The sequence below is a fragment of the Castor canadensis genome, chromosome 2 (assembly GCF_047511655.1).
Source record: "Castor canadensis chromosome 2, mCasCan1.hap1v2, whole genome shotgun sequence".
Taxonomy (NCBI): Eukaryota; Metazoa; Chordata; class Mammalia; order Rodentia; family Castoridae; genus Castor; species Castor canadensis.
The window spans coordinates 172,303,519-172,329,263 of record NC_133387.1 but is presented as its reverse complement, the minus strand read 5'-3'; the positions used below and the strand labels follow the sequence as shown (position 1 = coordinate 172,329,263).

Sequence of the window (25,745 nt, the reverse complement as noted above, 5' to 3'; positions counted from 1 at the left end):
AGAAAAGGGCAGAACAGGTTCTTCCCCTGGAAGTGAGGAGGGTTGGAGGGGGGAGGGAAGAGATGGGGAGAGGGGGGAGAAATGGCCCAAACAATGTATGCATATGTGAATAATAAATAAAGAAAAATAAATAAACCAATATAGAATTAGTACTTCATTTTTATTTTTAAGAGGGAAAGCATTATGTTAGGGGGAAAGCAGGATGGGTTTCCAAATCTGTACTTTTTACATTAAAAATAAACTGAAGATTTGGACGGTGTGGACCATTCATTCCAGCATCAGTAGGAGGCTGGGCAGCAAGCAGCCTGCAGACTGGGAGGGTGCTGGGGCTGCGCAGGGGCAGGATGAGCCAGGCAGGTGGCACACCTTGATCTTAACAACTGTCCTGTGATGGCATTTTTTATTATTTTGTCTAATCATATTTTTATTTCAAAGCTATAGTTACTTAAAAAACTGAAATGTTCTTTTAAGTCTACATTGTTTGTAATATTTCCATAGGAGATATTCTTCCTTTGGTTAAAAAAAAGAGGTGAATGACCTCTACAATGAAAACTATAAAAAACTGAAGAAAATGACAAAAAATGAAAAGATCTCTCATGGACAGATTAATATTGAGAGACAACTATACAACATAAAGCAATCTACAGATTCGATGCAATCCCTATAAAGTCACTTTTGACATTCTGCACAGAAATAGAAATACTAATCTTAAAATTTATAAGCAAGCTCAAATGATCACAAATAGCCAAACAAATCTTGTGCTGAAGAAGTAATGCTGGTTTTATAACAACACCAGACTTCAAATGGTGTTACATAGTCACAGTAACAAAACAATATGGTACTGGTATAAAAGTAGACGTGAAGAACAATGGCACTGAATAGAAGACCCCAAAATAAACCCACACAGCTACAACCATCAGATTTATTGGGAAAGCACCCAAAAATGTGTTGCAGAAAAAATAGAATCTTCAACAAATGGTGTTAGGAAACCACGTTATCTGCATGCAAAAATTGAAACTAGACACCTTTCTCACATCTTGTACAAAAATCAATTTAAAATGGGTCCAAGATCTTAATGTAACACCTATATTTTGATGCTACTGAAGAGATCCATGAGGAAAAGGAAATCATTTTGTAAGGAATACTACAATGAAATAACACAAATTGTAAGAAATAAAAGCAAGAAATGACAAATGGGATTGCATGAAACTAAAAAGCTTCACCACATCACAGGAAACTATTACCAGTATCAAGAGACAAGCAATGGAATATGAGAAAATATTTATCAACTCTTCATCGCTTAAAAGATTAGTATCTTGACTATAAAAAGAGCTCGAAAAGTTAAACAGCAAAAGAACAAATAATCCAATTAGTAGATAGGAAAATGAATTAAGCAGAAGAATACATGGCTAATAAGGACATGAAGAAATGTTCAACATCTTTATCCAAAAAGTACATGAGATTCCATCTCACACCAGACAGAATGGTTATCATCAAGAAAATAAACATCAATAAATACCAGTGAAGATGGGGGTAAAAAGAATGCTCCTACTGCTGGTGGGAATGCAGACTATGCCAGCTGTAAGTAAATCAATACAGAGTTTCATCAAAAGCTAAAAATAGCCCTATATTGTGACCTGGCTATACCACTCTTGGCACATTTCCAAAGGAGCATAAATCAATACACAAGAAAGATACCTGCATGCCTGTGCTCATACAACACTATATGCAATAGTCAAGCTATGAAAGAGCCTAGGCGCCCAACAACTGATCAATGGATGAAGAAAATGTGCCATATATACACAATGGAGTGTTATTCAGTCACGCAGAAGAAGAAATAATGTAATTTCTAGTAAAATGGATGGAACTAGAGATCATCTTCTTGAGTGAGATAAGCCAAGCTCAAAAGACCAAGCAACACAAGATTTTGTTCATATGTGGAATCTATGTCTAAAAACGATGATAATAATTATAAACAATACTAATGAAAATAGAATATGTTTTTGCTTATATGTGGAATCTAGGTCTAAAAATAACAATGATAATAATAATAATGAAGATGGGATTTGAATGCTAAAGTAGAACTTCTACTTCCTGTGCAATTGGAGTACAATTCACAAAATAATTGCCCATGAAAATATTTTCAAGGATTTTCCCTAGCTTTTCCTGTAGTAGTTTCAAATTTTCAAGTCTTATGATGAGATCTTTGATCAATTTTGAGTTGTTTTTTGTACAGGTTAAGAGATATTGATCTAGTTTCAGTGTTTTCCATGTGGATATTCAGTTTTCCCAGCACCATTTGTTGAAGTGGCTATCTTTCCACAAATGTACAGTTTTGACTCCTTTTCCAAAAATCAGATGACCATAGCTGGATGGGCTTATTTTTGGGTCCACAGTAACCAATACCTAGCTTTGGTGGTAGCACTCTATACTCTGTGCCTAATTATACTTATAACAGTGCATCCCACTTGGAAAAGAAAAACTTACCACTCTAAGAAGCAGTAGAAACTTCTACTTAGCTTGAATCACTAAATTGTTAACTTCAGACTCTATCCAAGGTCACACACTAGGTGAGAGGCAACCTTTGCACATTTTAATAAACACCAGGGCATAGTTCTGCCACAGCCTAGAACTTAAACAGTGCTGGTATCAGCCTGAAAATACACCCAAATGCCTTGTCTAGGCAAGGAAGCAAAGTTATTTCTACTTAGCATAGCACCTGGTTCTTTTCCAGCTGGACAATGTCTCCATCTATCTTTCTTTCTCTTCCTGAAACTCTTTTCCACAACAAAACTAATAGTACTACCATTGGCCAGCAAAAACGTACTGTGACCTGGACTAATCAAATGCAAATTGATGGTTGCAATTGGAGCAACCATCCAGCATCTCTGCCTCACTATACAGGAAGCTCAGCCAGTGGTCTCACCAGACATGGCGCACCAACCATGTGCTCCATGTGAACTCAGAAGAAAGGCAACGTATCAGTTATCTAGCAAACAAAAATACAAGCTATAACTGCCATGGCTGTACCACCAGGCCATCCAGAGTCAAAGGCTGGACTAAATGGTGAAGATCTACCTTTGCAAACATATATAGTTACATTTTATATATATTTATGTATAAATACATTTATATGCAACATATATAATTTTATATATAACATATAAATAATATAAATTAATTCATATATTATGTATATATTTAAATATTATATCCATAGGAGAATTTATGTATGATAAATATATACAGCTGTATTTATTCATATAAATGTAAACCAAAAGAGGATACTATATATTTAAATATTTTAACACAAAAACTCCAATGTAAGCACACAACATTTATAAAGACTCAGGAAATCATGTCACCTCCAAAAGCAATTAAAAAAGCTCAATTGATGGACCTAAAGAAATGGAACTCTATGAAATGTCATGCAAAGATGGATGATCTTCTTAGTGAATTTCAATAAATTATAAGAATAAATGCTTAACACAAATAAAAAGTTTTAAACCATACATTAACAAAGTGAGAAGTTTGGTAATAAATATGTAAAAGAATAAAAACAACTAGTAAGAAAACCAAGATGGCAGATTAGTAACAGGGAGCCCTTTCCAGCTTCTCAACAGCTCAGATTCAAATCAGCCAGGAAAACAAATTCTTAGTGAGGTAGCCGACTGAATGATTCAGTGAAATTTAATATTGAGCAAATGAAGACATGGAAAGATCCAGAGACTGCAGTTATTGGAACAGAGGGCAAAAGATAGCATATTAACATGAAGCCCAAATGGTCAAGTGTCATGGCAGAGGGGAGGAATAATAGAAAGAAAAAAAAGTGGAAACCTACTAGGGAAAAATTGATACGAACACAGAACAGAAATGCAGTCTGTACTTAGCTGATCTGGGAGCTACAACAAATGCTCATACTTAAGAAGTACTCTATGCTTTTCAAGGTAAATCTTGGTGCTATACTTAGGGAACCATCTGAAGAAAGTTGCACCCAAGATTGTTCTCTTGGAAAACAAGACCCTATATTCTCCTTTCATCTGGAACTCACATCAATTATTGCCATAGTGGACCAGACAGCATCTACTTTGTGACCTAGTGTGACCCCCAATGCAGCATAAACAATGAAAGCTCATTGACAAATATATGTAATGAGATTTGAGCAAGAGACAGGAAAAGGAGTGGAGCTCACTTTCGGTTTTATGACTGGCAGCTCTAGCAGTCAGCTAAGGAGTATTGGGAGACTGAACAGGTAGACAGGTTTGCCTTCAGGAACTGTGCATCAGAATAACAACAGTGGCTGTTGGAAAGCACAGGACCTTCTGAAAACTTTCCACCCAATACTGTAAGTTGCTTCACCCTCTGGGTGGCTTCACTGTGGAGTCTGAGATCCATGCCCACAATGGAGTTTGATGTTAGTCATGCCCTGGGTGTATGTAGAGTTTCTACGTCTGAAGTAAGTTCCAACAGAGGGAACTTTGGTTCCATACTATTTGTACTAGGAAGCAGGGACTGAAAGTTTTTCACACAATGTTTGATCCCAAAGTATTCCCATTGACCTACTGGTGAGCATCATAAAAATCAGAGGAGGAGGTGAATCTCTCTCACCCTTTGCTCTCTCCAAGAAGAAGAAGCAGAAACAAGTGGAGATTAGAAGAGATACTGCATAAATGCTCTTGATTATATGACCAAAACAGTGTAGTAAATGCCTTCTGTCTTTTATATATTTATTATTTTTATTAATATATTTTATGAGATTTGCTGATTAGAGATTGATATGTGTGTGTGCAAATATATATGCATGCATTGAGTGTGTGCATTGAGTGTCTGGCTTTCTATTTCTTCATTTGATTTTTTAAATGAGTAGAACAATTTACTTTATTTATTTTCACTCTTGAGTTATCTCCAAAATAACTTCTATGGTTTGCATCTTTACTAAAGATTTCAATTAATGTGTGCTCAAAATTTTTACATGAATATCCTGCTGAGTTCCTAACTGTAACACTTCAGTGATGAGACTAGCAATTTCTGAACTCCTCATAGAAAAGGATGGGGCTATAGGGTTAAAAGGTCTGTCTACATCTTGTACAAATTGTTAAACATCTCTATGACTCAGGTTCATGTTTACGGATCAGAGATAGTAAAAACAATAGCATATATATTTTTGTGGGGTTTCAGTGAAACAAAGATGAGGAATAATTGAAACAATAGCATTCATGTGGAAAATAGTCAAATTTCAGCTGTGAATGCAGGTGGTCTTGGAATTCTGATATTATTACGCCTAGATTATCTCATTTTAAGATGAAAATATCCTAGGTTTAAAATGCACTTATTATACATAACACACCAAACATCATAGCTTGCCCTACCCTACCAAAAAATGCTCAGAATATTTACATTAGCCTTCAGTTGGGCATCACTAGTGTGTTGGACCTCTTTTCACCAGCTAAGGGACACATCATTTTCAAATTCAAAGTGCAGTTTCTACTGAAAGTGTGCTATTTTTACACTGTCTAAAAGTTTAAAATTGTAATTTGAACCACTATACATTGAGGACTATTTATATTTATATTTTCATGGTTTCCATCAGAACACTCGTTAGAGATTTTTTTCACTTTTTAATTACTATGTGCCTACACAAAGCATACATCCTGCAACTCCTATCTCTTGTGTAAATAATTTATAAGTCATAACGTACATTGTTCTCTTTTTCACTGCTTTATTCCTAGTTGTAAATACAATGCAGAATACTAGTAGACATTAATTAAATACTTCTTAAAATCATGTTTGTCTGTAGCTGAAGAATTGAGAACCTCTTAATTTTCAGGTAAACAATGGGATGCAATATGCAATGACTTCCATCACTTTGGGCAGCTTACACAGTAGTTCACTCAATTTTACTAATTTTTATTTTTTAATAATTCATAATACAAGGGGATTTGCATTGAGTAAATTTCATAGATGTACACTGTGTACATTTAACTAGTTCACCCCTTCCATTATATTCTTTTACCCCTCCCTCCTCTCCTTCTTTTTAAATAGTATTTGGTAGGTTCACTATGCTATCTTCTGACGTGTACACGTAATATGCCTTGAGCCTCTTCAACTTCCAGTCCTTCTCTTGCCCCTGATAACAGATTCCATTCCCCTGATAATCATCCTTTTACATTCATGTCCATTTTCATTTTAGATTTGAATTCTACATATGTGCTAAAATGTGGTATTTGCTTTTTGAGGTAGGTTTATTACATTTGAAACAATAATCTCATATTCCATCTATTTTCCTCCAAGCAACATGGTTGTGTTCTCTCTGGCTGAATAATGCTCTATATTAATTGCATTGGCTCCTAACTTTATTCCAATATTTCCACATCTCTCTGCTCTTATGTAGCTATCTACCTGTTGTTAACATAAGCTCTGAAAATACAGCTCTGTTCTTCCATTTCTCAAGAAATTTCAGGAAGTATGACATCAGCAAAATGGCAGAATACAAAGTACAAGTCTTCACTAATCCCACAGAAGGTAGAACTAGCAACTATTTACAGACAAGAATATCTTTGTGGTCCCACAGCTTGGAAATTGCCCTGACACACCAATAAGGAACATATAACTACATAAAATCTTCATTGGAAGTGACAGAGAAATGATTTCACATTGAATGTATTGCTCTTCCCCTCCCCCCAAGTTAGCATAATTGGCACAGAGAGAATTCCTTATGCTCTGTGGTTTCTACATTGGGAAAAAATTGAATATTAGCAAGTAACATATCAAGCCATTCCAATCTCACTCCATGGGAAAACCAGGGGCTAAATGTGTGTCTATACCACCTGGAGTCAGGTAGAAACAAAGGGACAGATAGAACCCACAGTAACCAAAGCCAAGATATGTGTGGTAGCTCTGTGTACTTGCAAGTGTGGGTGCCTGAATACAAGCATACAATAACAGTACAAACCACTTGCAAACACAAATTGCTCACTCCCAGAAGCAGTTGGGAATCCTATGCCTAAATTCCTAAGTGGTCAGCCTCAGAACCTCCAGTCATGGGAGACACACTCACCACTGCATACTTCAACAATGACAAGGGGATAGTTCTGCCACGGTTGTGAATTTAAATAATGCTGAGTTCAACCTCAAAGTCCACCCAAATGCCATCCCTAGGAAGGGAAGCAAATGTCTACCATACATTCTTACTGAACATAGCAGTTGGTCCTCTTCCTACTGAATAACAACTCCTTTTATGCTTTTACCTCCTCCTAAAAACTTTCCATCTACAAAACTCAAATAGAAGTAACATTGACCAGTGAATACATAATGAGACCTGTCCCAATCAGGTGCAATTCAAGAACTCATCTAACATTTCTGCCTCATTGCACAGGGAGCTCAGACAATGATCTCACCAGACAGCATAACCCAGCCAGCTGATCTATGCAAACTCAAACATCTACAGACCACAAAAATGCTGGCTGTGGCTACCTGGGTCTGTTGCTCCCTGATTCATCTAGAGTCAGAGTAAAAGTCTCTACTAAATGCTGAAGGACTCTCTCTCTCTCTCTCTCTCTTTCTCTCTCTCTCTCAAAGGAATATCATCATGTGAAGTGATGTAATTATAAGTGAAAATAGAATTATTGCATTCCCACATAGGGAAATTTAGATCTTGAAAAAACTGCAAATATGAAATGGAGACTATTGGACTCTTGGAACAGTAGGAGGAGTAAGGGAGAAAGAAGAGAGTCTTAGTGTAGGTGAATATGGTCTCAATATATTATATGAAAGTATTTATAAAAGCAATAAAACCCACTAAAATTGTGTCAAAATAATAAATAAATAAATAATCAATAGGGAAAGTCAGATGCAACTATACCTTTAAATGCACAGACTCAAATGTAAGGACACAGGAATTTCAGAGACCCAGGAAATCATGTCATCCACTCCAAAAATGACCAAATATCCATCAATGTACCATAAAGAGATGGAAACCTAACTTGCATGAAACAGCAACAAATTAAACACTTCCTTAGTAAAACATAGACAATCCTGCAGAATAGATCTTATTGGAGGCCACAAGACATGTCTTAACAGATTTAAGAATTTTGTGCTAGATGTGGCTCATGCCTGCAATCCTAGCTATTTGAGAGGAAGAGATTGTGAGGATTATGGTTTGAGGCCAGCCCTGGAAAAGGTTTTGTGAGACTCATTTCAACCAATGTCAGAGCAGGTGTTGTGTGCCTGTCTTCTCAGTCATACAGGAATCACAAAGAGGATGATCATGGGCCAAGTCAGCCCAGAAACAGTGAGAACATTTATCAAAAATTGCCACTGCAAAAAAGGACTCATGGAATAGCTCAAGTAATACGTATCTGCTTAGGAAATGTGAGGCCCAGAGTTCAACCCTAATACTGCAAAAACAAAATGACATCATAGCAAGTACCTCACCTAACAAAAATTGTGGGAAACCTGAAGTCGTGAAAAATGTCGACATTTCACCAGCATGTACAATTTAACATGCTTTTAAGCAACCTACAGGTCAATGAGAAAATTGAAAGGGAAGATAAAAAAGGATCTTGGGACAGGTAAAAATGATAGACAACATCACTAGTTCTATGAGGAAGTTCTATAGCAACCAATGATTTAATTAAAAATCAGAAAGTAAACTATTTAACATCACACCTCCTGGAACCAGAAAGAGAACAGAAGAAGGCCAAAGGTGGCGTAAGAAAAGAATAATAAACTTTTTACAAAAGAGTCTAGAAAATCAATATTACGTTCAATGAAGTAAATTTCACTTTCAAACATAGAATCAACATTTAGTTAGACAAAAATAAAGAAGTCTCAACTAAATACAGAAATGAAAAAGCAAATATTACAGCTAAATATAATAATTTATATTTACTGAGATTACTGTGAACAGTTATAAACCAATAATCCTTTAATTGAAAGGATCAATCTTGAACATATAAAGCTTATCAATACCAAATCAAGAAGAAATTGAAAAATCTAAACAGATCCCAAAATCAGTAAGAACTCTAAGTCACTAATGAAATATTTCCCAATAACACCAATTCTAGGATTGAATGACTTCACTGACCAATTTTATCAAAAGGAACAAAATAATAATATCAGTTTTTAACAAACTCTTCCAAAAATTCAAAGAGAAAGGAATACTTTGTAAATAATTTAATGAATCCAGCATTACCCTGATATTGAAAGCAGGCAAGGATAATACAGGTTAAATATTCTGGTCAATATTTTTGGTCATTTTATATTAAAATGTCTCAACAAAAATGTTAGCAAAGTGAATTCAATAACATATAAAACAGACAGGTCACCATAACTGCGTGAGATTTACATATGAGATGTGAAGATTGTCCACTAGCAGCACATTGATAAATGTGATAGAAACAATCAGCTGAATGAGTCACCAAAATCAGAGAATTATCTCACTAGATGCAGAATGAGCATTTCACAAAATTCAACATCCACTTATTATGAAAGAACATTAAAAAAAGTAAGTATGAAAGGAATGCAGCACAAAAAAATAAAGGCAATATATGATAAGCCCACAGCTAACATCCTAAGTATTGTGTGTACATGCTTATAAATGCAAAAATGATACCTGCTGAAACTATTCCAAGAATGGGGGAAAAGGAGGATAAAGGAGAATGATGGAGTGGTTGAATTAAAGTATGATATATTTGATACATTTTAAGAAATTTTGTAAATGCCACAATGCCCCCCATCCAGAACAACAATAAAAATAAATAAATAAATAAATAATAAAGTAAAAACCAAAAATAAATTCTGAAAAATTTAAATCCCCCTTTCAGAAAAGTTCAAGAATGCCAATTTCCCTGTATTGTTGTGATGGGTGTGGGTACATTGTGGCATTGACAAGGGTTATTAAATGTATCAAATATATCATGCATGAATTCACCCCCTCAACCTTTCTTCACCCCTCCCTTCCCTGATTCCTGGAGTAGTTTCAGCAGGTGACATTTTTGCATTTACTTACATGTGTACAAGTTTCATTGTACCATATTCACCCTCCTACCCCCTTTTCCCAACACCTTCCCCCTCCCACTGGTGCCAGCCCTCACCTCTGGGCAAGACTTGTTCTGCCCTCTAGTTCTCCTATTTCATAAGAGAAAAAGGAGAAAAGAGAAAACAAAAAACATGACATTTTTAGCTTGAGATAAAGGTAGCTACACAGAGAGTTTCCTTGTAGTATTTCCATACATGTATTTATTATAACCCCACTTGGTTTATCTCCTCTAATTTTCTTCATTTTACCTTAGTCTCTTTCTGGTATTTTTAGTCAGTTAAGATTTCTATATTCATTCTTGAATAGTGGGTATATCAACCCTATTCAAGTTCTTAATCTTCCTGACCCTTTCCTTCATGATCTCCCCTCAGTGTGATCAGTGTCTCTTAATATTGCTATATTTGTGTTAGGTCTGCTGAGCCTTGCTAACTTCACTTAAGATGATGTTCTTCAGTTGCATCCATTTACCTGTGAATGACAAAATTTCATTCTTCTTTGTGGCTGAGTAAAATTCCATTGTATATAAATACTACATTTTCTTATTCCATTCATTGGTAGGCTGTTTCCATATCTTAGCTGTTGTAAATAGTGCTGCAATAAACATGGGTGTACAGGTGCCATTGTTATAAGTTGACTCACAATCCTTTGGGTATATTTCTAGAAGTGGTCTTGCTGGATCATATGGCAGATCTATGCTTATTTTTTTAGAGCTTACATACTCTTTTTCCAAAGTCGTTGTACTAACTTACATTCCCAAAAGCAGTGTATGAGGGGTCCTTTTTTCCTAGCATCTTTGCCAATGTTTGTTGTAGTTTGTGCTCCTCTTCCTTTATGGCCAGGAATAGTGAATATTTTTTCATGTGTTTTAGCCATTTATCCATTTGTCAATCCTTTCTCTTAGCTGCTGAGTCATTTAGTTCTATTTAGGAACTCATTGCCTATTCCTATTACATCCAGTGTGTTCCCTGCACTTTTCTGCACTAGCTCCAAGGTTTCAGGTCTTATACTAAGGTCTTTAATCAACTTTGAGTTGATACTGATATAGGGTGATAAACATGGATCTAGTTTCAATTTTCTGCAGGCAGTTATCCACTTTTCCTAGCAACATTTGCTGAAGGTGCTGTCTCTTCTCCATCATGTTTTTGATGCCTTTGTCAAAAATTAGGTGGGCATAGCTGTATGAATTTATATCCAAGACTTCTAGAAATGCCCACTTTTGGCACTTCAATTCAACACAATTTTTGCAGTCCTAGCCCAAGATATTGTGAATGAGAAGAAAAAAAGCATAAAAATAGAAAATAAAGATGTCAAGCTATACCTGTCTACAGATGACATGACACAGAAAATCCTAAAGATTTTATGAAAAAAGTTAGAAATAATAAATGAATATAGCAAAGTTGTAGGACACAAAATTAACATACTAAAACCAATAGAACTTTACTCAAAATTAATGAACTAATAAATGAAATAAATACCACAACCTCATTTATAATAGCTGCACACTATACTTAGGAATGCATTTTACCTAAATGATGAAAAGCATGTTAAACTGGAGCAAAAGGAACAAAAGTTGAGTATTTATCTACCTGATTTCAAAGTGTTTTTCAAAGTAATAGTTATCAAAACAATATGGTACTCACTTAAAAATCAACACATTGACCAATGGAACAAAACACAGGGCCCAGAAGGAAAAATGTGCATATGTGATCAATTTTGTTGAGAAAGCTGCCAAGAGGATAGGACAATATCTTTAATAAATGGTGTTGAGAAAATTAAATACCCTTATGAAGAAGATTGAGATGAGCCATTTGCCTCACATCCAATAAAAATAAAGCAAAATGGTTTAAAGTTCTAAAATTAACACTTAAAACAGAGAAACATTAGAAAAAAATTAAAGGGATATCTACATAGCATTAGGCAATGTTTTTTTGGGGTTGTACAGAATTGATCCCAAAGTGCAGCAAAAGAAAGCAAAATTTAGACAAATGGAATTATATAAAACTAAGACCTAGACTTTGTGTGTTCTACACAACAAAGTAAATGACACAGTGAAGAGACAACCTGAGAGTGGGAGGAAAAATATTATAAACTATATAACTAATAAGAGCTTAATAGATTAATGTCAATAATACATAGAGAAATGAAATAAATTTATAAGAAACAATAATTATCATTTTATCAAATGATCAATAATGTAAATAATGAATGATGATTTTTCTAAAGAAAATACACAAGCAGACAACATATAAATGTAAATTACTCAATACCACTAATTCCTAAAGATATGCAAATGAAAGCCACAATGATATATGATCTCATACCTATCAGAATGGCTGTTGTAAAAAAAGATGGAAGATAAGCATTGGTTAGGATACAGAGAAAAGGAAACCACTGCCCAGTGTTGGTGGGAATGCATAATCATACAGTCACTAGAGGAACTTGATGGAAGTTACACAAAATCCTAAGAGTAGACATGCCACGTGATTCAACCATAACACTTTTGCACATTTACCCAGATGATTTGAAGTCAATTTGATAAAGACATGCTTACATTCACATGTTCACTGCAGCATTATTCACAATAGCCAACACTAAGTTTCTATCCAGAAATAAATGGATAATAAAATATGGCATATATTCAGGAAGGAATACTATTCAGTATCACAATAGAAATTCTTTCATTTTCAACAACATGGGTTGAATTGGAGAACATAGTACTAATTGAAACATACCAGACACAGAAAGAACTACCAGATATTCTTACTCATATGTAGAATCTAAAACAGCTTAACTCCCAAAGCAGAAAGTGGAATGGTGAACTCAAGAAACCAGAACATGGGAGAATAAAAGATTATCTCAAAAGGGTACAAAGTTTCATACAGAAAGTAAGAAGAGTTTTAGGTTTATTGTACAGAATTATAAATATTGGTAAAATCAGTGTATGGAACATTTCAAAAAAGTTGAGAGAAATTTCAAATGTTATTATGATAAAAACATATTTGGGGTGATGTACATGTTAACTCAATATTAACTATTTCATATTGCATTCAGAAATCATTATGTTATCTTTTACTCTATAAATTATATAATTGTATGATTAAAATTTTAAAACATTACACTAAACTAATGAACTTTCTGTGGTTCTCCATTGTCTACTGAATAACTGTAGGTAGGTAATAGACATATTAGTCTTCAAGGTGTGATTCAATCTTGGTTAAAAATGAAAAGTTCACTTGCCTAGCATGCTCAAGGGCCTGAGGTGAATCTCCAGTACTGAAATAAAAAAGAAGTAATCAAGTCAGAGTTTTATTGATGAGAATAAACATATAATGCATACTGATATTTCTGTCAATAGCAGATCACGTATCTGATGGTTTATACCAAATCTCCTAACTTTAGACAATAAAGCTTTGCATGGAACTTGTAAATTATTAAGAGCCAATAAAACTTAACTCTGCTTCACTTTTAGAACATGAGTAATTTTGGAAAACCCAAAAGAGTATCTTCCTATCCATGACTTATATGACCATGCCTTTCATTTAATCTCAGTTTACTATAGTTTGATCTTGACTATTGTCCCAAAGTGTTGAAGGCTTGGACCCTGGATATTGTTCAGTACTGAGCCATTATTAGGTAGGGCTACAGGGAAGGAAGGAAGTTAGGTCCTTGCAGCCTGGACTCTTGAATGGGTTTTTTCTTTTTTCTCTTTTGCTTCCCAGCCATTATAAGGTGAACAGTGTTTTTCAGCCACCTCAACTTGATAAGCCCCTTACCATATTCTTAAAAGTGTGGGATAATTTACCTTGGCCTTAAACCTTCAATCCTATGACCCAAAATAAAACTTACCTAATTATAACTTGATTATCTCAGTCATTTTTTTCACAGTAATGGAAAGCTGACTGGTTCACATGGAAGTAGTCTCTGAGCGGAGGACCTCAAACTCTACGGTTGGTTTATAGGTATCCAAGGTTTTGGGGCATGTCAGAAGGGATTCACCCCATCCCTGGGTCACTACAGGAAAGATGCTCCCCTCGTGGTAGATACACATGGAGGTAGCCTCTTAGGGGATGCCCTAAAGCCTTTGTAGTATGTCATATGCCATCTTCCTCTCTCTTCAAAACATAAAAAATAAGTCCTCCATACAGGGATTCCACCTGGGCTGTATTTTTCACCATGGGAAGGAATTTGACCACCCAAGTCCACTGCTTGATCCTAAAATACCCCACAAGACGGCATGTCATAGAGTACCAATGGTTAAAAACACTATCCAACAATTAGACCTACTCTGCAGAAGGTTGAGGAAATTGTTAGAGATCCCATATGCCCATGAATTTGCGACTTTATGCATCAATCCAGAGACAGATCATAAAACCCACAAGAAAGTTTCTACTCCAGCCATTCTCTCAGATCTGACCCCTTTCAACTTCTAATATGAAAATTCCCTACTCTGAACAGAGACAAACTAGTTCCCTCATCTAAGAGGGAGAAAAATTCCCTACCTAACTCTTCCTGTTAAACCTAAGGCTCATGTCTACATTGAAGAATGATTGAACTGCTTACTCTCCCTCTTCCCATGCAGGACAGCATAAGATTACCTTTTTAGTTTAAGATAGAGTCTTAACCTAATTCTCTATGTCTATAGCAAAACAGCTTTCCTAAGAATATCATTCAGGTCTTAGTGTCATTCGCAAAAGTAGGCTGAGAACTCTGTTGATTCTGCATTTTATGACTTTGACTACTTGTGTTTTCTGTAGATTTTTGGTCAGGTGCTCACTATTTAGGAAACTAAGTTTTAACAAAGTCATAATTCACTTAAGTATTTATTATGTTAGCCTTTTAAATGTCTACCTTGTTTTAGGTAATTTTAATATATTTAACATTTTAGATCTGTGACTAGAAATGTGTGGGCTATGTGTCCAAATGTTATCTAAAATGTTACACATTTACAGAATTAAAGGCACATAGACCTAACGCCACGTACAGTGACTAGAAAGTACTGTCTTTAATACAATGTACCTTTTATCTGGGTCTTACAAAAATGAGACATTTGTCATTCCTGCTGTTTATAATCAGTACAGTTCAGGTAGAAAAAGAAAAGAACTGGCATTTGTCAGTCCTGTTGTTTAAAACCTGAGCTGAATCTATTTTTTATTTTGTTAATGGTACTAGCTCTTTGCAGGCTTGTTTCCATGTGCTCCCAAATGGGATTTGACTAGCCATGCCCAAACATTGCACTCTAAGAAAGGCCTCTCTGATAATTAAAGTGATCAGACATTGCTTATCTAGAGCATATATCTGCACACAGTTACGTTCTTTACACTAAAAATTTGAATGCATCCTAGAAAGATAGCAAGAGAGCTTGACAGTGCTGGTATAATGCAATCAATCATAATTATTCTTAAAGACTGTATGAAATAAAAATATATGCTTTTTTCAATTACTAAACTGTTTTTCAAAATACTAACCATGACTAGTCTTTTTGTCATCTACAAGTATTCTCCGAAATATTTATATTCAGTCTTATAGAGAATAACTTGCAAGTAATTGTTTATCCAATGAGTTGGTTTTCTTAAAATATTTGTTCTTATTGTTTTTTAAAAAATTTTCCTTATAAAACTTTATAACTGCTGTCTGTTAGCATTTTGCATAAGTATAACATAACAGTAACAACCTGAGGAATGTTTTGAGACCATGTCTATAAGACAGAATTATACTTAAGCATGGACTTCAGGGAACTCCACTCTGACACTCTTTCTAAACTTCTTAGTTGATTAAATTCAGTAAAAGTTTTCTTGGCATTTTTCACTTGTATATGTTGGTTATTACAGCTTGTTCCCTTCTCCTGTCTTAGTTTATCCCTGGCAAGGATACTTACAAAGCCAGATTGGCTGACATCCTGTTTCCCTGAAGATTGAGCAGAAATTCTAACAGGTATTTAAAACTATAATAACTGAGGACCTGGAACCTCCTATATACTTCCGTTTCCAGCCTAGCCTCTTTCTTTTGGTGTGGATAGCCCTCCCGTAATCATGGTTAACGTTCCTAAAACCCGCCCGACTTTCTGTAAAAAGTGCGGCAAGCACCAGCCTCGCAAAGTGACCCAGTACAAGAAGGGCAAGGATTCTCTGTGTGCCCAGGGAAAGCGGCGTTATGACAGGAAGCAGAGAGGCTATGGTGGGCAGACCAAGCCCGTTTTCTGGAGAAAAGCTAAAACTACAAAGAAAATAGTGCTGAGGCTTGAGTGTGTTGAGCCCAACTGCAGATCTAAGAGGATGCTGGCTATTAAGAGATGCAAGCATTTTGAACTGGGAGGGGACAAGAAGAGAAAGGGACAAGTGATCCAGTTCTAAGCTCCATTTTTTGCTTTTTTATGAAGAAAATAAAATCATGAGGTCAATTTCAAAAAAAAAATAAAACTATAATAACTGAAAATAGTAACATGTGAACCTGCAAATGCTCTTGCCTCTATTTTGTATGTGTCTCCTTTATTTGAGACATTTTCTTCTCAGGTCATCTTAGATTCCTAGAGGAATGGGACTGAGAGACAAAGTACTAGTGATAAGAGACAAGACACTCCCAAGTCCAATCCTGACCAAAAGGGCCAACCAGACCTTACCTTAGGCCAAGAACATTTAATTATACATACAAAACCCCCACCTTACTCCTAATCCAGCTATTTGTCTTATTCGGGCTTCTAATTTTTAACATATTTGTTAAATTTCTCACTTCCAGTTTATAGAGTATGCTTGTCATCAGACAACACCAACAACATCCCACCAGTACCTCTTTGTTATGGATATCATGGCCACTTCATTTCATGACAGCTGGTCTAACAATAGAAAGGCCATTTCTCAGCAGCCATCTCTGCCTGAGGCTAACCAAATTCCCCATGTCCTGACAGAGAGCAAGACTCTGGACCCTGAGAACCTGTGCCTTACCCCTGCCAACATCAAGTACCTATTGATTTTGTTGCCTGAACCCCTGAAATAATTCAGGGTGCTAAGCCACTGGAGGAAATATTAAGATAGTGAGAAATGAGGAAAATTCAAGGATAATTCCCTTTGAGAGGACAGAACCATACTAATGACCCAATCTGTATAAAAATTGACATAACAGGCCATGCCTGAACCAGTGACCAATACCCAGTATCAATGTCAAGATAATGTTTCCTTATATCCTCCCTATAGAGCCCCTCTCCATATCAAGGTTAACCTGAAAGGACAAAGAGAATGAAATGCATGCACCTATGACTGCCTCACCTCTTTGAGGTCTATTGTCCCAGTTCAGGCAGTTTCCTTTACATAAACTGGCTCATGCCTCTAGTTGTACTTATGCTAATAAATCACTGTTTACTATTTCTCTGTTTGTCACAGTTCATTTACTGCACTAGGAGCAGTATCCTGATCTTGGATGCTGTATCCAAGGACCAAAGAGCAACTATCATATCCTAAAACACTGATGACAATACCTCTCAAAACTCCAATGACGTTCTCTGCAAAACTAGAAAAACAAAACCCATTCTACAATGTATCTGGAATCTCAAAGTTCTAAAAAGACAAAACAATCTTAAAAATGGACAAACCTGGAGGACTTACACTTACTGATTTTTAAATTTTCTACAAGCTACAGTAATGCCAAGAGTGTGAAACTGGCCTAAAGACTGGAATATACACCCGTAGAATTAAACAGAGACCCAGAAATAGATACATTCTTCTATAGTCAAATGGAATTTTACGCAGTACCAAAATGACTCCTTGAGGAAAGAAGACTCTTCAACAGTGGTGGGAAATTGGCTATCTAAGTGCAACAGAGTATTTTTGTTCTTTTCATGCAACATATACAAAGATGTATTTTCTAGTATAAATTAATTGTACAAAAAGTTTCATTGTGATATTTCCATTTATATGTATAATGAACATTGATCAAATTTAATGTTAATCTTTCTTAAGCCTCATCTCCCCCCTCCCGTATTTTATTTTAGTGGGTTTTATTGTGCTGTTTTCACATACATATAATATACTTCGATCATATTCAGCACCATCAGCCTTGCCCTCTCCTTTCTCCCTTTCCCCTTCCCTCCACTTATTCTGTTCCAAAGCAGAACTTGGTTTATCTTTCTCAGAATGATCTCAGAAAGTCGTTGCCTGTGCCCATGTCTTCAAGGATTTTTTTCTGTGATTTCCTGTAGCAGTTTCAGTTTTCTCCATGTCAATTCATAATCCTAGCATGTGGTATGCATCTGAGGTTTCAGCTAGGCAGGAGGCCTTAGATGGGAGGATCACAGTCTGAAACTGGACCCGACAAAAATGTAAGACCTCCTCTAAAAAATAACTAACAAAAAATTGGGTTGGGGGCATGGTTCAAGAATTATAACACCTGCCTAGCAAGAACAAGGATGTGAGTTCAAATCCTAGTACTTCCATAATATTAAAACATAATTAAAAGGTAACACATACTGGCAAGTATGCTTAGAAAATGGAACCCACAATTGCTGAAAGGAATATAAAATGGTTCACACACTATGGAAAGTAGTATGGTGTTCCCTAAATTAAAAATGGAATTACCACATGATTCAGTATTTCCACATCTGAGTATATCTTCAAAAGAACTGAAAAGGGATTCCAGGGTATATTTGTACATACAGGTTGATACAGCACTATTTACAATGTAAAACATGGAGGTGACTCAAATGTCCTTTAACAAATGAATACAGAAGCTAGTACAGTATAAATATACAATGGAATAATATGCAACCTTAAAAGGGGGGATAAATTTGGATACGTTACAACATGAATGAGCACTGTTAACCTACAGTCATTATGGATTATTACTGTGGATTACTTTTTAATCTTTACAATGTATTATTAACTATTTTTTAAAGCTCTCTATGGAACAATATAAATTCAAATAAAAGTGCAGTGTCCTTTTTGTTGATCATTCTTCGCAAGGCATCTCTGATTTATTGGCGAGGTATCTCTTTGGATCCTTTCTCTCCCATGCTCCAATTACCTCACTAAAAGACCCCAAAACATTTCAAATTCTTATTTTTCTTTGTTCTTCAGCTCCAACCTAATCCTGGTGGTGCTCACCTATTATCACAGTGCTTAGCTGGATGGACAAGAAGATTGGCAGTACAAGGCCAGCCTGTACCTCTTATGGAGAGTTTGTGTCACAAAAGAAAAGAAAAAATCAGCCCCCAACTGCAACCAATCATCTCCCAACTCCACAGTTCCAAAGATTTCCTCTTTCCAAGGAAAAAGAGCTATTAAATGGTTTTCTTATGCAAAAAATTAATGCAACCAAATCCTTGGAGATGAATACATGTGTCTTCCAGGAACAAAGCATAGTGAAAATCCAAAGTAAATATATAACATCATATTTCATGTTCAGTGAAATATAATGAATAAAAAGAAGCAGACTGAATGTATACTAGAAAAGATGGTAGACATTTTAGTTAAGAAGGCATATGACTTTCCTAAACTGTTCATCTCTGAGCCTCAGAATCCAGTTGGTATAATATATGTTTTTACAACCTAGTATATTCTGATCAATCCTAAAAAGGTAAATACAATATATCTGACAAAAAGCATTTAATGCATAGTATTAAGAGGCAGAAGGTGGGTTGTATTTAATAGTCTATGAAGAAACATCAGTATCATAATGCTGGCTTTGAAAGTCACATATTCCTGTCCAGTAATAATAGACAAGCAAATGCAAAAATGGAATATTTGACACATGACAATTGACAAATAAGAACTCTGTGCCAAATGGCGCACTATCAATCAAGTATTACTTCATTTAATTGTTGGCAGAACCACTCATTATCCTTCAGTACACAGTTTATAATGACAGTTAATTGATTCATTAATATTATTCTTATTTTTTATTGTGCTGAGTAGGAGTACACTGTGGCATTTACAAATGTTCTTACAATATATTTTAAACTTGTAAAGTGGTGAAAGGAAATTGTGAAAATATGAGCAAACATAGAAAACTTATTGTAAAAATGTTGGAAACAAGATAATTTCCAAACTTCACAACAAAAAAAGAAAGAAAGATACTACCACTAAAATATATTCATTAAACTCAGAACCTCCATGTGCTATAATACAGGTACAGAGTTTCTATTCAAAACTTTCTCTTGCTCAAAGTTTTTCTCAGGGCAATTTTAACATCTTTGTTCCTCAGGCTGTAGATTAAGGGGTTCATCATGGGAACCACAACAGTATAAAAAACAGAGGAGATCTTTCCCTCATCAGTAGAATTAGCTGAGGAGGGTTTCAGATACATAAATGCACCTGATCCAAAAAACATAGAAATAGAAATTATGTGAGAACTGCAAGTGCTAAAGACTTTGGACCTGCCCTCAGTGGACCTCATATGAAGGATGCTGGAAACAATGAAACCATATGAGATAAAGATAACAAAACTTGGCAAAATGATGTCTTTTCCCCCTACAATGAAAACCTCCAGTTGAGTGACATGAGTGTTGGTACAGGAGAGCTGAAGTAAGGGGACGGCATCACAGAAATAGTGGTTGATGATGTTACCATCACAGAGAGTCAGTCTCAGGAAAAAGCCAGTGTGGATCATGGCACTAGAAAATGCCATCAAGTATGACCCAAATACAAGGTATAAACAGACTTTCGGGGACATGACTATGTTATACAAAAGTGGATTGCAAACAGCCACATAGAGATCATAGGCCATGGAGGTCAGCACATAGCATTCAGAAATTACAAAGAAACAAAAAAAGTAAAACTGGGTCATACATCCCATGTAGGAGATAACATTCTTCCTTAATATGAAGTTCATGAGCATTTTGGGTGTGATCACAGAGGAATAGCAGAGGTCTATGAAGGACAAGTTCATGAGGAAAAAGTACATGGGGGTGTGAAGGTGTGAATTCAGCACAATAAGAATTATCAGTCCTATATTCCGGAAGGCAGTGACCATATATATCATTAGAAACAGGAAGAACAAGGGTACTTGGAGTTCAGGTTGGTTTGTTAACCCCATGAGAATGAGTTCATTGACCAAGGAGCTGTTTGCAGGATTCATTATTTTGTAAGAAAATCTGTGGTGACAGAAAAAGCATGACATTAGAGGACAACCCAGATCTTCCAAGGATATCTTCTCCCACAAATACGAAATATGTACTGGGAATGACTGAAATTAACAAACATGAATCCAGACAACCTGCCTTAAGTGCTACAATGAAATTGCCTTCTCATTTTTAGAGGTTTAACAACAAAGAACAGTTAGGAGCATCACAAATTCAAGGAGCCAAGACCCATTCTTTTACATGCAAACAGGATAATTAAGAAACAAAAGGAGGAGGAACCAGAGTTACAACCAATTTATTGATTGAATATAATCTTCTTTTTCATCTCATCATTCCTTTATTGCTTCACCCTTCCCCTCAGTAATAAAATTGGGGTTTGGAGCTCTAACAATGTGGAGCTGACCTCCAATGTTGATCACATTGTGATGGAGTTGGATCCATGAACTTTGTTTCTTATCTAAAACAAAAGATGCAGAGTTTAATAATGGTTAAGTTACCACCCCATGTCATAGGAAACTCCTAAGTCTAGAAGAGGGTTTTATTTGTCTATGGCAAAGAAACTTATTGGCTATGACATTGCAGCCTTGGAATGCTCTCTCTTCCCCTTCAAAGAGATTTTTGGACAAATTTCACTCAAATTATGTTTTTTAACAAAATGCATAGAAAATTACATATGTTAGGACACTGGACTTGAGTTCAAAACATGAGGATATTATGCTAAACATAGTAAACAAGGCAGTGAAAGAAATGTACTTCATGACCTCTCCTACGTGTACTATCTAAATCAGCTATATTTACGTAAGCAGAGAATAGGCTGATGGTTGCCAAGGCCAGTGAGAGAGAGAATAATGTGGTGGTGTTCAAAAACTACAAAGGTTCAGTTACATGATTAGATTCTGAGGATCCAATGTACTGAATGTTAATAACAGTTAACAACACTCTACTTTATAACTAGAGTTTTGTAATGGGATACATCTTAAAATTTTCTTCTCATTACACATATAAACATATTCAAAAACACAAAGGTAACTGTGTAGAGGTGTCTGATATGCTAATTACATTTTGGTCAAGTCATTTCGTAATGAATGCATTTATCCATGAAGCAGGTAGTACCCTTTATATTTAGTGCTTAACATGTAATCATATCTTAATAAATGTGTGTTTTTTTAAAAAAATGTAAGACATTAATATGAATAAATTTCAAAATTTACTCTCTTTGGGAGAAAGAATTCTGGCTCTTCCTTGTCATTTTATTTTACCTCTGAGTTCCTGAAAGGGCAATATCAGGTTCTAAGACTTTGTTGTTTTTCAAATTTAAGAAGCAGCACATAGTTAGTTTTTCATATTCTATGGAAATCTTTCTGGGCTACTACACATAGTTTATACTGATAATTCTTAGTTCTCTGATGCATTTGAGAGAAATATACACCCCTTATTCTCACCACATTTACCACCTGTTAAGATACCAGGTGATTTAATATGAGTTTAATGACATCAATCTCCAGGCTGTAAGCAAGATGGAAGCTTTCACAATCTTTACAGAAAAGATTCAACATGCAAAAGAGAAATGATGTGTCTGTGTTTTCATGGCTTGTCTTTAGTTCTTTAGGGACACAATATTTTACTCAGGTATTCCCTTCTCTTTAGAGATTTTATATCCTTCATGCTTGAGGCAATATTAAATTCCCATCTTCCCATCACCTTTCTCTCTTAAGGGAAAATGATTGTTTTTTTTTTCTATCTTTTTCCCAAATCTTTAATAGTATATTCCACAGAGTCCAACTTCAAGCTTTCTATATCTTTACCTAAATTTTTAAGGAGTGTAGCACCTTACTTCATGTATTTTCACACTTGTAATATCTCAAAAATCTCTTTTTATGTGTTGCGTTTTTAAAACATTTTGTTTTAAATACTTACTGAAAATTTCTAGCTGAGTATCCTACTGAGTTCTTAATGCTGAAACTTAAGTGATAAGATCTGTGATTTCTCATCCCTCAAAAAGAATAGAGCTACAGAGTTACAGGGTCTGTGTTTGAATCCTCCCTACACTTTATAATCGTGATTCATTGGACAAGTTATATAAAGTATCTGTGCCTTAGGTTCATCTTTGTGTATGAAAGATAGCAAAAACAGCATGTATTTCATTGCATTGTTGTGGTGCTTCAACGAGAAAATATAAGGAAAATGGTTGAAATAATGCCTTGTATGTGGAAAATAGAGAAATGACAGCTGTGAGTTCAGACACTATTGGATGTATGAAGGGCTTATCTCCAGATGTATTTCTCATTATTTGGAAATATTCTAAGTTGAAAACTTATTTATTTATTTATGCATTCATTCATTCATTTATTGGTAGAACTGGGGTTTAAACTCAGGGCTTTATGCTCAACTGAACGACTCTACCACTTGAGCCATGCCTCCAGCCCTTTTTTTCTGTTTTATATGTTTGTTTGTTTTGATATAAGGTTTTGCTTTTTGTCCAGGCCATCATTGACTGTGGTCTACTACTCTAAGCTTCCACATAGCTAGAATGACCGACCTGCATCACCATGGTTTTTTTGTTAAGATGGGGTCTTTTGAACACTGTGCTGACTGGGCTAAAACCATTATCTTTGCTTCCAATATCAGGATCCAATTACATAGGCTCATAGGTGTGATACACTGGCATTTGACTTGAAAACACACTTATTACACCTAACCCACCAACTGTCATAGCTTGTCCTACCCTAACTTAAATGTGCCTGCATTCATACTTTTTAAAATAAAAAAATTATAATTTGACCTGCTATAAAATATGAAACATATATATTTATGTTCTCACTATTGACTATGCATAACTTTTTAATTACAGTGTTCCTATATAAACTATAAATTTTTTAATCTATCTCTTGTGTAAATAAAGTGCATAGTCCTAACACACATTCCCCCATCTTGTTTTATACTTTGTTACTGGTGGTAAATGTTGTATAGAATATCAGTAGACATTCATCAAATATTTCTGAAAATCCATTATTCTCTAGCTGAAGACTTCAGAATCTTTCCTAATTTTCACATTAAAAAGCAGAATATCTAATCTAGTGACTTCCATCACTTTACAAAGGGCACATAAATTTCAGCCACCTATTAAGTTTTACATAACCTTGACACATCATTGCGCTGGTTTTGAACTGTTATTCTAACATTTCCCCTTATAGTCACTCATGGGTAACCATCTACATGTTGCCAGAATACCTCTGAACACAGTTCTGTTCCTCCACAGCTCAAGAAATTTTAACTAGAAGGACATCAGCAAGATGGAAGAATATAAGTTCTTACATTTAACTAACATCATAGAAGGTAAAATAAGCAACTACTCATGAAGAGACTGCTTTGTTGATCCCAAAGCATGACAAGTGGTCTGACATACATATGCAATCCAAAGAATTATAGAAAGTCTGCATTGGAAGTGTCAGAGAAATGGTCTCACTTTGAATGCATTCTTCTTGCCTTCCCTCCATGTTAGCATGGTCTGCACAGAGAGTTCCTCAGAATCCATGGTGTTTGCAGTGGGAAGCTCACAGTAGTAATTGCCTATATTTTGGTGGTTGCTCTGTGTAGTTACTAGTGGGGTGACTGATCACAGTTATCAGATGACAATATAGCACATTTGTACAGACAAGCTGGTCACTCTTAGAAGCAGTGGGAAATTCTAAATGGCCAGCCTCAGACCATATAAAATGCCCCATCCAGGGAGAGAGACAATCACTTCTGCACATTTTGACAAAGACTAGGGATAGTTCTGCCATGGCCAGTACTGAATTCGACATGAAAACTCTATCAAGTGCTTTGCTTGGGCAGAGAAGCAAGCCTCAACCACATATTCTTGTTGAGCATAGCAGTTGGTCTTGTCACTTGCTGAGCAGTGACTCCATTGATCTTTGAGCCTCCCCTATAATCCTTGGCAAGTACAAAACTCAAACAATAACACTGGCCAGAGAATACATACTGTGACCTGGCCTAGTCAGGTAAAATTGGGGCACACATTCAGTTTCTGTGCATCATTCCAGAGGGAGTTCAGCCAGTGTTCTCTCCAGACCACAGAGCTGTCAGCTGTTCCATGTAAAATCACAGGAAAGCCATCAATTCAACCATCCAAAGTCAGAATAAAACTCTCAACTATATCATGAAGACCTATTTCTGCAAAAAGTAGTAATTATGTTCAGCAAGATTAGCTAGCCTCAGAAAGACAAATATTTCATGTTTCCTCTTATACGGGGAATCTAGACCCCCCAAAAAGTTATGAAACATGAATGTAAAATAAGGACTGTTTGGGGTAGAGGAACAGCAGGAAGGGAAAAGGCGAAAGGAGAAAGTGTTGTGCAGGTGAGCATGATGAAAGTACTTCATATACATATATGAAAAAAATGATGAAAGCCATTAAAAGTGTTAAAAATAATAAATATGTAATAGACTAAAATAGGACACTATACCTTCAAATGCACAGGCTCCAATGCAAGGACACAAGAATTACAGTCAGGAAATCCTGTCACCTCTAAAAGAAACAAATCTCCAGCAATGGACCCTAAAGAAATGGAAATGTATGAAACCACAGGCAAAGGACAAATAATAAGTTTAATGAGTTTAAGTGAGTTCTAAGAATTA

The 25,745-nt window shown here is 35.6% G+C and overlaps 2 protein-coding genes across 2 annotated transcripts; one reads left to right on the top strand and one right to left on the bottom strand.

Moving 5' to 3' along the window:
* The first annotated feature begins 16,010 nt into the window (after positions 1–16,010).
* Positions 16,011–16,441, top strand: LOC141417570 (large ribosomal subunit protein eL42-like). Its single transcript, XM_074056863.1, has one exon. It carries the CDS (start codon positions 16,069–16,071, stop codon positions 16,387–16,389), a length of 321 nt encoding a protein of 106 aa, XP_073912964.1. The 5' UTR covers positions 16,011–16,068; the 3' UTR covers positions 16,390–16,441.
* A 3,726-nt stretch (positions 16,442–20,167) lies between these two features.
* LOC141417568 (olfactory receptor 8B3-like) lies at positions 20,168–21,100 on the bottom strand. Its single transcript, XM_074056853.1, has one exon. The coding sequence runs from the start codon at positions 21,098–21,100 to the stop codon at positions 20,168–20,170; it is 933 nt and encodes a 310-aa protein (XP_073912954.1).
* Positions 21,101–25,745: the final 4,645 nt, after the last annotated feature.